Here is a 15,817-nt window from a genome sequence, read left to right as displayed (position 1 = left end):
ACAATACAGTTTTCCAAGTGGCATTGCTTTCATTTGAAATGTTCCAACCAATTTTACACAAGAGTGCTTTAGTGAAATCTAAAATCAGACTTAAGCCAAGACCTCCAATGGATTTGGGTTTGCATATTGACTTCCAAGATTTGGGTGTGAAAGTTTTTGATTTTTCAATTGGGAAACCCCACCAAAACTTTGAGAAGGCTTTGTCAATTTTTTTTGTGATTGATTTTGGGATCAAGAGAGTGGACATGACATAAGAAGGGATTGAGCTAGCAATAGATTGAATTAAATTTGTTCTACTGGCTTGAGAGAGAACTTTTGTCTTCCACCCTCCTAGTTTTTAAAAAATTATTTCTTGTAGATCTTCAAAATGGATTTTTTTAAGCTTTAAAAGAGAGAGGAAGTCCAAGGTATTTTAGTTTTGAAGAGTCATTTGAATAGCCGAAGAGATTCTTAACCTCTATTTTCTTTTGAGGACAGGTATTCCTGCTGAATTGAATGGTTGATTTGTTGGAATGAATTTTTTGGCCCGACTAAGAAGAGTATTTTTCCAAACAATTTTTGAACATTTGAGCATTCTGTTGAGTGGATTTACCAAAAATAATGAGATCATCATCAAAAAGCAAGTGAGAGATTGGCGGGCTATCTCTGCAAATTTTTACTCCTTTTAGAAGCCCCAAATTTTCTTCCCTAGTAATGACTCTCGATAAAACTTATGTACCTAAAATGAACAGAAAAGGGGAAAGAGGGTCTCCTTGCCTAAGCCCTCGAGAAGGATGGAAATATCCACAGGGGTTCCCATTGATAATCATTGAGTAAGACACAGTGGTAATGCACTCTTTAATCCAGTTAATCCAAATCCTGCTAAAGCCTAAGATAGTCATCATGTTTAAAATAAAATTCCATTCCATCATATCAAATGCATTTTCCATGTCTATCTTGACTGCCATAATACCCTCCCTCCCTCTTTTATTTTTAAGATGATGAAAGATCTCTTGGGCAAGAATAGTATTTTCTTAGATGACTCTACCCAGGACAAATGTTGTTTGATGAGGAGAGATAATTCTTGGAAGAATCTTCTTCAGCCTATTTGCAAGGATCTTTGCTACAATTTTGTAGCAAACATTCGAGAGGCTAATCGGCCTGTATTGATGAATAGTGTTTGGGCAATTTGTTTTTAGAATGAGAGCAATATGGGTATGATTCAATTCCTTAAGAAGCTTACCATGAATGAAGAAATTTTTTATGGCTGCTATGAAGTCAGTTTTTATGATGTCCCAATACTGCTTGTAAAACAAACCAGTGAAACCATCAGGGCCAGGAGCTTTCGTTGAAGGTGTTTGTTTAATGGCACTAATGATTTCATCATCAGTAGGAATTTCACAAAGAAAGTTGTTTTCCATGTTTGAGATCTTGTCAAGGAACAAACCTTCTAAGTCCATGTTTGGATTGGGATTGGAAGAAGTGTATATGCATTTGAAATGATCCAGAAAGGTGTTTTGAATGACATTTTGATCAGTCGTCTAGTGATTATGATTCAGCTTTAAACTCTCAATGGAATTTGCTCTTCTCCTAATTGTTGTTGACAAATGAAAGAATTTTGTGTTGAGATCAGTCGTTGTCAACCATTGAACTCTTGACTTTTGTTTCCAAAGGATTTCCTCCCTTTTAAGTTGTTCATCAAGGAGTGCCTTGATTTCAGCTTTAGATTCCATGTCTTGAAAGGTAAGATCATTGCTTTGAATGTTTGAAAGAATTTGTTTCAAATTTTTTATGGAATTCTGAATGTTTCCAAAGTGATTTTTATTCCAAGTTTTTAAAGCTTTTTTTACCTCTTTCAGTTTTTTGGAGAAAATAAAACAAGGTGTTCAAACATGAGAGTTATTCCAAGCTCTTTGTATCACCATCTGACAGGTTGGGTCCCTTATCCAAAATTCTTCAAATTCGAAGGGATATCTATGATAATTGCTTCCTATGGTGTCCAAAATAATTGCAGAATGATCAGAAGAGCTAATGGGGAGGTGTTGAAGGGTAGCATCTAGAAAAAAGTTAAGCCAAGAAGAATTAGCAATCTCTCTATCGAGTCTTTCTCTAATGTTCCGAAATCTTTGTCTGTTGTTGGTCCAAGTGTATTTTGGTCCATGAAAACCAATATCAACCATCCCATTTGTTTCCATGTAGGCTCAAAGTCCATTTAAGTTAGAAGAGCAAGCAAATGGCCGACCTCCTTGTTTTTCAAACTGGTTGAGGACATCATTAAAATCACCAATGCTAAGGACAGGACCATTAAAGCTATTAGTAATTCTCTCAAGATTGTTCCAAAAAATCCATTTTTTACTATAATTCGTAGGACAATAAACAAGATTTAACAGCCACGGGGAATGAACAGGATTCGAGTACACAAACATAGTCATTACATTACTATTCATATAAACAAGTTCTACATCCATGCCATTTTTCCACATACACAAAAGTCCACCACATTTACTGCCTGGAGGGATATTTACATACAAGTTGAAACCTAATCTATTCACAGCATTCAAAATTGTCTTCGATTGGAAGATGATATCAGGTTTTAGAGACCTGATATTTGCCCTTAACCTTCTAATTGCACGGGGACAGGCAAGACCCCTGCAATTCCAACACATGATCCTCATTTTTCATCTGGTGGTAGTAGTATTGGCCCTGCCACATTTGCTTCAAAATCCAATGAAAATAAATTCAAGTTTTGAGTCTGAAACATGTTACTCAAGTGTCGTGTTTTCCTTCGATATGGAGAAAATCTTGGCTTTTTTTTTCTTTTCTTTTCTGAGATGTAGCGTTTTTTTCCTTTTGCATACTGGAAAAATTTTGCAATCGGGATCCTCTCCATTTTCTCAGAGTTTGAGAGTAATTGATGTACTTGCTTTTGCTTGGTTCATTTACTATGAGAATCCTCTCCCAATGAGGCTGTCTCTCCCTTCCTTTCATGAGTCTGACTTTTCTTTGAACAAAGTTCAAGTTTTTCAGTGATTTTTTGGCTGAAAGTTTTCAATTTATGTGATTCTGTTTCGGAGGAGGAAGAGGATTGTGAATGGAATTTTTTTTCTAGGTGGACAGGATTTTGATAGAACACGAGGGTATATCGGCTGGGTAGAGAATATTTCATGTGTGCAGGTGGCGTTTTCTTTCAGTACGTTGCTGTTTGGCTGGCCAAAGATCTTTGACTGTTTGGACTGAGCTGGATTTATGCTGAGCTGAATTTATAGGCCATTTCAAAGGGGCTAGGTCAGGTTGTGAGGGATTAAAAACTAAATTGTTTGAGGATTGAGCTGAGCTTTGTGTTGTATGAGATGGGTTCAATTTTATTGCAAAGCACGACCAGCCAGTAAATGAATATTTTATTTTTATTTTTATTTTTTAAAATATAAATATACTCGAACACGTGCAGCAGTCAAATAGCATTTTCCTGTATCGACTGTCTTTGTCAAACAAATTAAAAACCTCACCTAAAATTGAGGCAGGTAGAGTCGTAGACCTTTCTCATTGATATCATTGAGATTGCCCTGTTTTTAAATTTATGATTTTGATTTCATCAACAACAACTCCAGACAAAAAATAGAAGAGCAAAAAAATAAAAATCAAGCCAGCTTGCTCGCTGTCTTCATTGGAAGAACCATGTACTCTCCTTCTAAACAGTTATTGACTCCATTATTGCTTCTCTCTCTCCTTTTCCATATATGAAACTTGGGCTCCATCGCCAGACTGGGTTGAACCGGTTCCTGACATCTTGGAACTCCAAAGATGACCCGGGAATCGGCAACTGCACCTATGCGATTGATCCAACTGGGTATCCGCAGCTGTTCTTAAATGAGGGTGGAGCTCCTTTGTGGCAGGACGGATCTTGGACCGGACAAAGATGGAGCGTCGTACCCGAAATGACACAGAATTACCTCTTCAACGTCAGCTACGTGGATAATCAAGATGAGATCACCATTGAATTCGGTGTCACTGTACCTAAAGTTTTCACTAGAATGTTGGTGGAGGAACCAGGGGTCGTGGAGCGGTCTACTTGGCACGAGACCGGGTGGGTCCAATTTTGGTCCTCCTCGAAAGAGAAGTGCGATAACTACCAAGAATGCGGTCCAAATAGTTACTGTGACCCGAACAACCTCGAAAAGTCTGAGTGCACGTGCATCACAAGCGTTGGAACGAAAAAATAAAAATATTTCTTAGCATATTCCTGTAATGAAGACAAATACGAAATTTACAATCGATTCCTGTTAAGCAAAGGAACCAATAGATGGAATTGTGAAGGAAATCAACGTGTGAGATCATGCCTGCTAAGCAAGACTTTGTTTCACCTGACCAACCAAAATGTGTCAAGCCAAAGAGGGTTTCAATCTTAGCGAAACGCTAAATGGTTGGGATTTAATTGAAATCCCAAAAGTTTGGTTGAAACCGAAACCCTAAACTATTTTCCAAACCCAAAAGTTGACTTCCAAACCCTTAATCCAATTTCTAGCATTGTCTTTAATCACTTGATTAATCTCGTCCACATGCTATTAATTAATCAAATTCTTGTTATGACATCATTATCCAACCTTTTAAATCTTGGAAATTTGATTGGGTCAAGAAAAATTGGATTTGGGATTGATAGCATCACAAAACCTAACCAAACCCCCTTCAAACCCCAAATTGAAGCCCACTTGGTTGAGGCCCACCAAGGCCCACGAATTTGGCCACCTTGGCAAAGTTTCTTGAAAAAGTATCCTCCCCCACATGGCAGACCATCCATGGACATTGGCTGCACCTAATAGTGCCTTGATGTGAAGGAGAAATCCACCCCATCAACCTCCATATCTCATAACTACTGTAGCTAGTCCTTGCCCCTCACTATTCTCCATTTTATGTCATATAGCCACCTCCAATTAAGGGTCATTCAAGCCCATGACTTCTCCCTCCAGAATTCTAAACTTGTGCAAGACATATTTCACTCCCTTCAATCACTTCTTCACCCCGTTCTTAGAGAGAAACACGAAAGAGCTCTCTTGAGCAGATTACTGGGTCTTTTTGCGTGGAGATTTTCAACCTTTGTATGTATTTTTGCAGATGACTCCTCATAAAAGTTGTTCTTCTTTGAGTTTATTTTCTAGGGATATCTTATTGGTCTCATTCTATGCTCATTTGATCGGTCAAAAGTATTTTTAACCATGGAAAAGTCATTTTGGGCGTGAAACTGGAGAGTATGTTATGTTTTGAAATTTTTGACCAAGCTAATGGACATATCTTGTCCCAAAAATTTTATGTAGTGTTGTTAGCATATATTTATGAATGTTTAATGAGGTTTTGCTGCATGAATATAACTTTTGATGATAGATTTCCTTATATCTAGAAACATGAAAACAGGAAGTGGAAAAATTGTTTGTGTTTTATGAAAGTTCGAATATTTTGTGGTTTAATCTTATTCCAAATGCTTAGATATTTTTATGTGAAGATCCTAAGCCTCTATATACATGTTAGGATGTTATTTTGAAGATATTTAGTATTAGTTTTAAATATATGATTTTTCTATGCGAGATGATTTCAGTTAGGCCTAAGATTTGATGTTTTTGGGTTAGATCCATATTTTATTGAGTTTTAATCATGTGATTTTAAGATTGATGGTTTGATCTTCTTCAGGAAAAATTTTTAAACCATGTGATGTTTTTGTTTGAAGATCACATGTCTTTAAGCCATGTATCAAGAGATTGATCAAAGTTAGTTGAGAGAAAAGTTTCTGTTTTTGGACTATGTGTAAAACCAAAAACTCCAAATGTTGTTTTGTGATTTTTGGTGACTTTTGTTTGATGATTTAAAGCATGGTTGATCTTAAGATGATTTTATGCATGTTTTAGAAGTACAATTTGATTTTTTGAAATTCTTGGAGATGTTCTGAATAAGATCAAAACTTGTGATTTAAGGGTTTACTTTTTGATAAAAAGTTTGTATTGATGATTAGCTTTTTCTTAATGAATATTTTAAGTCTGTTGTTAAACTTAGGAAAGGAAGATCTTTGTTACAAAATTTTGGTTTAATCATGGGTTATGAAGATGGAATAAATTGCAACCAAAATCAAGAGAAATGACCTATGAATGTTTCGGTCATAGTGAGTTTTTCATAGTTGTGAATGGTTTTAAATTTTTCTGAGTTGATATTTGAGCCTAGAACAAAATTTACATTCCTCATATAAATTTTAGAAATTTTAGAGTTAGGATGTGAAATCCTTAAGTTAGTGGTAAAATAGTCATTTTTCCACATATAGTGGGTAAAAATAGTAATTTTACTCTAAGTTAACTTGTTTTCATGCTTCTAATTGTTAGTGATTAAATTTTTAATTTTTAGAATCACTATTTTCAGTTCCTATTGTTTCATTCTCGTAGAACGCGACAATCGAGGTAAATTAGTTCTTAACTTATTATCAGTTTACTGTTTGTGTGTGATGGGTAAGGGAACTACAGTTTATGTTCGTATGTTGTTATCTATGTCATGCCATGCCATGTCATCACATGTTCATCTATTTCACAAATTATTCTCTCATAAAATACTTATCTATTACATAATATATTCTGTCACATGTTACTATCTGTTGTAAGTATGTCACATTATATATGACATCTGTTACATGTATGTCATGTCATGTAATATTCGCTGTCACATGTTATGACATGTTATGAAATATTCTCGGTTACATGTATGTCATGTTATGAAATGTTGTCTATTACATTTATGTCTCAAAGTATATTATGTCTGTTGTCTTACGTTCATGTCATGTTACGCTACGTTAGGACCTCTTTCTTTCCATAATCATGTCATTCCATCTCGAATACATTTTGTGTATCTCGCAAGCAGTCTTGTTAAGTTATTCATGTCAATCACAGCCCTAAGCGCTAGGATGAGGTAATATCCTAGTGGAACTCTTTTGTTCACACTGGAGTGTCTAAAGAGGTGTGAAATTCCCTGGATTGATGAAGTACAATCAACATGTTGCGAATGGGGCCTAACTAGCTGATCACAGGAGCGCGCCGGATACTTACGCCAATGGAGCCATACTTTATTTTACGTGTGTCCACAACAAGTGTGTCATAAACAATTCATGGGGCCACAACAACTGTGGAACATACACTACGTGAGACACAACGATTGTGACACGTAGAATACGTGGGGCCACAGTAAATTTTGAGTACATATTAATGCACTCACAGCTGGTATAGATACATGTGTTGTGATGCGGCAATCGATAGGGACACACGGCTCAAAGGGACCCGTATAGCACCCGTATGGTCACTTTTATTAGTTAAGTCTATTGAATAAGATTCCAAGTTCATGTATTTCACGTTCAAGTTATGTTTCACGTTATGTTATGTTCAAGTTCAAGTTCATGTTATGTATGTTCATGTTCATGCTTTGTTTCAAGTTCATATCAGGTTATGTTATATTCAAGTTCATGTCAGGTTATGCTCACGTTCACGTTATGTCATGTTCACGTTCACGTTATGTCATGTTCACGTTCACGTTATGTTTCAAGTTCACATTTATATTATGTTATGCTCAGGTTCATGTTATGTTTTAGTTCATATTCAAATTATATATGTTCACGTTCATGCTATATTTCAAGTCCATGTTATATTTCAAGTTCACGTTCATGCTATGTTGCTAGTCCATGTTATGTTTTAAGTTCACGTACATGTCATTTCACGTTAAACTAAGTTTCAGTTTCAATTCAAGTTATGTCAATTATGCCATGCTATATGTCAAGTTATGTTATATTTACTTACGAATTTGATTATGCATTCATGCTTTAACTACCATGCATGCATCATTAACCTGTGTGTAAGTTTCTTGTTAACTCGCTGAGATTTGTAATCACATCTCACTGGAGTAGTCTCAACTACCATTCCCCCCTATTGGTAAGCGATGTGTCAGGATCAGAGCAGGGAGCAGACACTGGCATATTGGAGGAGGTTGACTAGACGCCGTAGACGCAACACGGAGCTTGCAGCCTCCATAGTTAGGTCTTTAGATTGTATTCCAGCATCTTTAGTCAAGTTATACGAGTTACTCAATGTACTAGCCCAATAGTGTATTTTGGCAATGTAATTATGGAGCTAGATCTTCGTTGTTTTGAGATTATAGTATTCTGAGATCCGTGCTATAATTGTGGATGTTTATTTCATTAAGTATGCATGGATTATGTTTTAATTATTTGAGATATTATAAGTTTGGTGCATAGTATTGCTCAAAAAAAAATTATCCGCTGCAAATATTGTATAATACTAGATGCGTGTTAGGAACATTGCATCTTATATGTCATGAATGGGGGCAGGTAACCTTGTGTTGCAATCTCAAAGTTTCGGATGCCCGTCCGATCCCAAGTGGAATCTGTGGTCGTCACAGGGCACCATAGTTTTGGTACAAAATAAACAGCCTTTCACACCTGAGTGAAAAGGCATGACCCAGAAGCGGTCAATATTTGCAGGGGTCAAAAGGACTTATGTCCAGATGGCACCCTCATTTTCCTAAACCCAAGGAAGGACCATATCTACATGAGCTCGCATTCGCTCTGACAGGTTGACGACCACTGCTTTTTAATCTAGTACCCTACACTAGTTGGCATTGACAAAGAATTCGCCCCTTAAGGCTTCACCATTAGGAATTGCCAACCTTGGCTTGAAAGGAAAACAAATTTTTTTTTTTTTTTTTGGCATTGGAATGGCGAGACTCAAAACGTGCTAGGCATCCAGAACGCGTGTGGAAATTGCAAATGTTGCTCGTCAAGCCTTTAATGGAACAAACGGCCAGGAACTCTCAAGCGGTCAAATATGGGTACTCCTTCTTAGCAGGCTCCAAAACCATCTGCCAAATAATGCAGCTACCCAGGTAACTCTTCAAGTGTGAGAATGAAGTTGGGATGTATGAAGGGGAGCCTCAAGCTATGGGAAAAGGCAAAAACCACAAGGCTACTTTCTTAGCGAAGCCTTCCTCGTCAACTGCACCCCAATTGGAAAGTTCAAGAATCACAGATTCAAGTATCCTGTATGAACTATGTAACTTAGGAAGGTCCTTGGGAGTGAGAACGAAGCACCATTCGAAGCCTTCAAAATGAGGAACATCTCTCTAGATGGATGATTATGGGGCAGATGAAGGTGTATTTTGAGTGGAAGGTTGTGTAGAACTTCGGTGAGCCATTTTGAGTCGATGCAAGTTGGGGTTTAGGAAAGCTAGGGTTTCACAAAGAAATAGGTAGGTAAGAATGCAAGAATGCATAGAAGAGAGAGAGAGAGAGAGAGAGTGGTGAAACAGGTAATTGTGGATGAGTATGGGAGTGACGGTTACACAGTCGAGAAAAGGAAATCGAGGGGGCCTGATAACCCCATCATTACATGATCTAGTGATGTAATGGAAATGAGGGGCTCAGTGGACAAGCATAGCAAAGGGATGGCGGGCGTTTGAGTTCTTCGAGACACATGGAGGCGAATCAGCTAGCGGAATGTCTATTGGAGTCCTGCATAGAAGAGGAGCCAGTAAGCAACCCACCCATTGGGTGCCATGTCAGATATAACAATGACTCAAGGAGATGATGAGACTAGCGAGGTAACATTGTTAATAATTCCTTTCGAGCCCACACATAGGGAATTAGAGGGAACACTATAAGAAACTGCTTATTTGTAGTCAGTTAGTTCTAGCGAAATGACTATTTACAGTTAAAATGAGTCTGTTTTGGTCACAAATAATCTTTTCGTTTCAAACAAATGGCCACAAATACTTATTTTTCATGTAGTGGAAACTGGAGGGGCCTGAATAATCTCTTACAAGGAATGGACCCAATGAGGGAGCCCAGCCCAAAACCAAAGCAAGCGGGCCTTGGAGACCATTGTGATTCCACTTTATAGCCTACAAATAAGGTGAAATGGATTGTTAGTTCGACCTCCCAAGCACATCGGCATAGCATTTCCGAGGGAAAACAAGTCAACTAAGAGTTTACCCACCCTTAATTAGAATAAGATTTTCTTAATATTTTTAATAAAAATGTATATCTCTAAAGTGTAAGATAATTTTTCAAGTATCCGCCAAATAATGAAACCAAATAAGTTAAAATTTATGTCCTTATCAATTGTTTCAATTTCTAAGGTGCGTGCGTGTTGACTACTTTAATGATTACCTAATTCAATCACAGCCCAAAGTGATTACTTTTTAGATATGTTTACCTAATTACCTAATTCATCTTTGCAAAAATATGCCAAACCAACTCAACGCATGATATTTCGAATCAGAGATAAAGCTACAACGAGACATGTTTGAGGGGGGAAAAAGAAAAGAAAAAGGATATCAAATTGACCCTTGCTCAATTTTTGTCAAAAAAATAATGAGAAATATTAGTATTTAATAATTTTTTTTCATGTATTCCTTAATTCAAAATTGCATTATCCTAAAATTGCAATATGTTAGATCAATTTTTAGAATAAAAATAGTTTATAATTTAATATACTACATCAAGTCACGTCACTTTGTAACATTTACTTTTGTGTAATCCTTTTATGACTAAAACATTTCTCTTGATAAAAAAATTTTTACCCGATAGACATGGAGGCTAGGATATTTCAATGGACTTTCTATAATATATCCTGGTATTTTATATTAGAGCTATTTTATTCGTTGGTGTGTAGAGCATACTATCTACATCATTTAAATAGTAAGATTTAATTTATAATATTTAAATTTTAAAATTTATCTACCAAATTAAATTATATCATGTAAATACTTTTCTAATTATATTTTACACGAAGACATGAAAGTAAAATTTTTCATAATAAGGGTGTCAAGGAGGCATCATGTGCATTGAAATTTTGAAAAAGGAAATTAAAACCAGTAGGGTATTGCTACTTCACATCTTTTTTATTTTTCTTATCGAAAGTGTACCGAATTTTCCTTTTAATTTTTAAAAGTGAAAAATAAATTATAAAAATCATCTTTATTTAATAAAAAGTTAAAAAGAATAAAAATTTTGACTCGAACAGAATTGATAACTTATGTTTTTCTTTTGATATATTGGGAGAGGGATGTCCAACATGATATCCACTTTAGAGATATGGGTGTTGGGCCAATAGGCCACGGGCAGTAGCAATTGGTCACTTGTGTTAACCCAATAACAATTTTCACTTTTTAATAGCGATGTATTTTATTCTATTTTAATTTTAATGGTTAAAAAAGAATTATCAACATTTTTTTTTTAATCTTTTAAGAATTTAAAAATATTTAAAGAATATTTAAAAAAATATAAATATACTCGAACACGTCCCAGCAATCAAGTGGCATTTTCGTGTATAGAATGTCTTTGTCAAAAAAAATAAAATAAAATAAAACTACACCTGAAGTTGAGGCAGGTACAGACTAGAGTCTTTATTCAGAAAAAAAAAAAACAAAAAAATAAAATAAAATAGGTAGAGACTAGAGTCGCAGACCTTTCTCGTTCATGTCATTGCGATTGCCCGTGTCTTAAATTTGTGATTTTGATTTCATCAACAACCTCAGACAAACAAAAAGTGCAAAAAAAAAAAAATAAAGCTAGCCAGCTCGCTGTCTTGTTGGAAGAACCGAAGAACCATGTACTCTCCTTCTAACCAGTTATTGACTCCATTATTGCTCCTCTCTCTCCTTTTCCAAATATGCGTTTCCCTAGACACCATAACGCCGGACGAGCCTCTTAAAGACGGTGACATCCTCGTCTCCCACCGAGAAACGTTTGCACTTGGGTTTTTCAGTCCAGCAAATTCTAGCCGTCGCTACGTCGGCATTTGGTATAACAAAGTGCCACTAAAAACGGTTGTTTGGGTCGCTAACAGAGACGACCCTCTCGACGACACTGCCGGTATAATCTCCATCGACGGTCATGGAAACCTCGTCATCACCGAGACGAACCGAAGCATCCCTATCTGGTCTACCAACGCTTCTGTTGTCTCCGCGAACCATTCCATGGCTAGGCTCTTGGACACCGGGAACCTCGTTTTGGTTCATCCAGAAACCCTGAGCTTTATATGGCAGAGCTTTGACTTTCCGACCGACACTTTGCTTCCGTTTATGAAACTCGGGCTCGATCGCCGTACTGGACTGAACCGGTTCCTGACATCTTGGAAGTCCAAAGATGACCCAGGAACCGGCAACTGCACCTATGCGATTGATCCAACCGGTTATCCGCAGCTGTTCTTATACGAGGGTGGGGCTCCTTTGTGGCGGGGCGGATCTTGGACCGGACAAAGATGGAGCGGCGTACCCGAAATGACACGGAATTACATCTTCAACGGCAGCTACGTGGATAATCAAGATGAGATCACCATTGAATACGGTGTCACTGTACCTAATGTTTTCACTAGAGTGATGGTGGAGGAACCTGGGGTAGTGAAGCGGTCTGCTTGGCACGAGACCGGGTGGGTCGGGTTTTGGTCCGCCCCGAAAGAGAAGTGCGATAACTACCAAGAATGCGGTCCAAACAGTTACTGTGACCCGAACAACGTAGAAAAGTTTGAGTGCACGTGCTTGCCCGGGTTTGAACCCAAGTCGGCCCGTGATTGGTTCTTGAGAGATGGGTCGGGCGGGTGCGTGAGGAATCAAGGAGTGTTCACGTGCAACAGCGGAGAAGGGTTCGTGAAGCTTGCACGTGTGAAGGTGCCGGATACCTCGATAGCACGCGCGGACATGAGTCTGTCATTGAAAGAGTGCGAGCAAGACTGCTTGAAGAATTGTACTTGCACGGCATACACCAATGCAAACGAGACAAAGGGAGGGATTGGGTGCCTTACATGGCACGGCAACTTGGTGGACGCGAGGGTTTATTCAAATGGAGGACAATATTTATATCTACGCGTGGATGCAGCTACATTAGGTACTCCAGTTTTATTGCTTCTTTTTTTTACTTAAAACACGATCCATGTCCCATCTAAATCGGAGAAGATTCTGGTTCATGAATCCCGTATAAAGATTGAGTTTTCCACTCTTTTTTCTTTTTTTTTTTTTTTTTTAGCTCAATATGCAAAAAAGAATGGTCTTCTTCAGAATAAGGGAAAGCTGGCGATTCTTGTGATTTCTGTTGCACTAATGCTGTTTATTGTGGCTTCCATTGTGTATTGGTTCATAATGAGGAAGATAAAGGGTAAGTAAAACATGATTTTTAAAGCGATTTCTTCTTTTCTTTTGCACTTTGAGAATTTCTAACTACGTTTGATGATAGAGAAAAGACAAAACAAGTATATTTTTAGCGTTACCTCTGCTGGAGCAAGCTTTGAACAATCTTCAACTAGAAGGGAGCTCGATGGAAGTACGAGAAATCCAGATTTACAATTCTTTGAACTAAGTAAGATAGTTGCAGCCACGGATAACTTCTCAGTTTCTAACAAGCTAGGAGAAGGTGGTTTTGGATCGGTGTATAAGGTAATCTCCTTGAAATTCAATTCATATGTGTGCAATGCATCAGTAATTCAATTCTGAATGTTGATCGAAGTTGAAATTGGTGTTTCAGGGTTGCTTATCCAATGGAAAGGAAATAGCAGTGAAAAGACTATCAAAGTACTCCGGACAAGGCATAGAAGAGTTCAAGAATGAAGTTGCAATCATTGCTAAACTTCAACACAGGAACCTTGTGAGGATTCTGGGTTATTGCGTTCAGGGAGAAGAAAAGATGTTAATCTATGAGTACTTGCCAAACAGAAGCTTGGACACTTTCATTTTTGGTATGTCTTCTTTTCACGTAAGCTTCTTCTTCTGGTGTTCAGCATACTTACCAAGCAAATCATCTAAAGATATGTGATCTTCTCATTCAGATGAAACAAAAAGGTCATTGTTAGATTGGGGCAAATGCTTTGAGATTATTTGTGGGATTGCTCGAGGGATCTTATATCTTCATCAAGACTCAAGATTAAGGATTATCCACAGAGATCTAAAAGCCAGCAATGTTCTACTTGACAATGCAATGCATCCAAAAATTGCGGATTTTGGTATGGCTAGAATTGTTGGAGGGGAATCAGGGGACCAAATTGAAGCAAATACAAATCGTGTAGTTGGAACATAGTAAGTGTTCTACAAATTAAGGATACATTTATAGTAAAAAAACAATTTCTTTTTTTTAAGCAAAACATTAATCATATCATTTTAGTTCTGTGATAATTTCATTACGTCGATGTTGCAGTGGTTATATGTCTCCGGAGTATGCGATGCGTGGACTATTTTCAGTAAAGTCAGATGTATACAGCTTTGGGGTTTTGCTACTGGAGATTATTTATGGCAAAAGGAACAGTACTTATTTTCACGATGATCCCTCCTCAAACTTGATTGGGCATGTGAGTACAAGTGTATGCAAATAATTTGTCTTATATTATTTATTTAAACCTAAACACACGAACATGTTGTTTAATTGTAGGTTTGGGAGTTATGGAAAGAAGGCAAAGCCATGGAAATAGTTGATTCATCACTGGTTGACAAAACCCCTGATAATGAAGTTGCAAGATGCATTCAAATTGGGCTTTTGTGCGTGCAAGAATATGCAACAGATCGGCCAAACATGTCATCAGTCGTTGCAATGTTGGGTAATGACAGACCTCTTCCTTCTCCACAACAACCTGCATTTGTTTTGAAGGGTAGTAACCATCGGAAAGACACATCAACTAGCGAAGGAGCCATTTCTGTCAATGAAGTAACAATTTCTTTGATTCACGGACGTTAATGTCGAATTATGTTCGGTGCAATGTATTGATATGAAGTTAGTGTTAGTAGGGTCTTTCTTTTTTTTCCAAAATAGAAAATGTAAGCCCTAAAAAAAAGAAAGAAAAAATGACTATCTCTTAAAGTCATGCAGGGGTGTTTGAGGTTGGGTTTGTGCGTGCGAGCATGTGGGGGTGTGTGTGAGGTTGGGTGTGCGCGCATGAGTACTTGGGGGTGTGTGTGAATATACCCTTACTTAAAAACTAGTACATAAGCTAAATGTTTACCATCTTTATGCGTTGAAACTTAATTAAACCCAGTTAATGCGGATACTCAAGATTTTCCTAATTGAAAAGGTTTTATTCTAGCAAATGGTAATTAGGTGTATCTATCTATCTATCAAGCACATGGCTACTACAATTAGGACATTAGATAGATGTTATATAATACGTTCTTTACACTTAATACAGTTGGATTATATCATACACTTTACAGATACACTGCCCACAGACCGATGAGAACAAAGCTGAAAACCATAGAACTTAGCTTGAAAACCATGGTACAGCTTGTTTAACATGATCACGCAATACCACCTGTGATTTTTCTAGTTCAGTGTTGTACAGTGTGATGAAGACACCATCAAAAGCAAGGCTTTTAGTTGTGTTGGTAGCATCTGAATTCAAGTGCAGTATTGAAGTGGCCTGAGGGGATTTTACCAGAAAGAGAGAGTTCCTTGTTAAACTGCTCTGACATTTAGAAGCATAAAACACTTTATTAAAGCATATAGAGGTTAAAGTGACGAGTGGAAACAGAGGACAATAGAACAAGGCAATGATTGAGAAGAAGGGTAAACTGGTGAAATTCTATCTTTTATCAATTCTATTCTGAACGTAGTCTTGGCCACCAAACCCAGCTAGAATTTTAATTTTCAGATATTTTCATTTACATGAACAATTACATCATTCAAAAGGCCAAATTAAGTAGGAGAAAGTGCAACTCACTGTTAAGGCATGTTTTGTAGCCGTTGCCGTAACCGCTATCCAACACCTACAAGAGGAGGAAGGAAAGGGTGGCTGGGACCAATGAGCCTCTGATGCCCAAGTCAGTTGTC

General features: G+C 37.4%; 2 protein-coding genes across 3 annotated transcripts in view; both read left to right on the top strand.

Moving 5' to 3' along the window:
* LOC109017340 (G-type lectin S-receptor-like serine/threonine-protein kinase At1g11410) overlaps window positions 1–14,905 on the top strand; it is a 77,480-nt gene extending 62,575 nt beyond the window's left edge. Inside the window, exons 1-5 of one of the 2 annotated variants that reach the window (XM_035688260.1) lie at window positions 13,173–13,440; window positions 13,529–13,739; window positions 13,830–14,076; window positions 14,195–14,345; window positions 14,426–14,905. In XM_035688260.1, the coding sequence (XP_035544153.1) occupies window positions 13,234–13,440; window positions 13,529–13,739; window positions 13,830–14,076; window positions 14,195–14,345; window positions 14,426–14,728 (1,119 nt within the window). In that variant the 5' untranslated portion in view covers window positions 13,173–13,233 and the 3' untranslated portion in view covers window positions 14,729–14,905. Of the gene's footprint in view, window positions 1–13,172; window positions 13,441–13,528; window positions 13,740–13,829; window positions 14,077–14,194; window positions 14,346–14,425 lie in introns of those variants that run through there. The other variant, XM_035688259.1, reaches the window with a different exon arrangement.
* On the top strand, window positions 11,620–13,184 carry LOC108989291 (G-type lectin S-receptor-like serine/threonine-protein kinase RKS1). Its single transcript, XM_035688923.1, has 2 exons — window positions 11,620–12,895; window positions 13,034–13,184. The coding sequence occupies exons 1-2, from the start codon at window positions 11,620–11,622 to the stop codon at window positions 13,168–13,170; spliced, it is 1,413 nt and encodes a 470-aa protein (XP_035544816.1). The 3' UTR covers window positions 13,171–13,184.
* Window positions 14,906–15,817: the final 912 nt, after the last annotated feature.

Source organism: Juglans regia, chromosome 3 (assembly GCF_001411555.2).
Source record: "Juglans regia cultivar Chandler chromosome 3, Walnut 2.0, whole genome shotgun sequence".
NCBI classification, from domain to species: Eukaryota; Viridiplantae; Streptophyta; class Magnoliopsida; order Fagales; family Juglandaceae; genus Juglans; species Juglans regia.
Note: the sequence above shows the minus strand (reverse complement) of the source record. Positions and strands in the feature narration are given on the sequence as shown.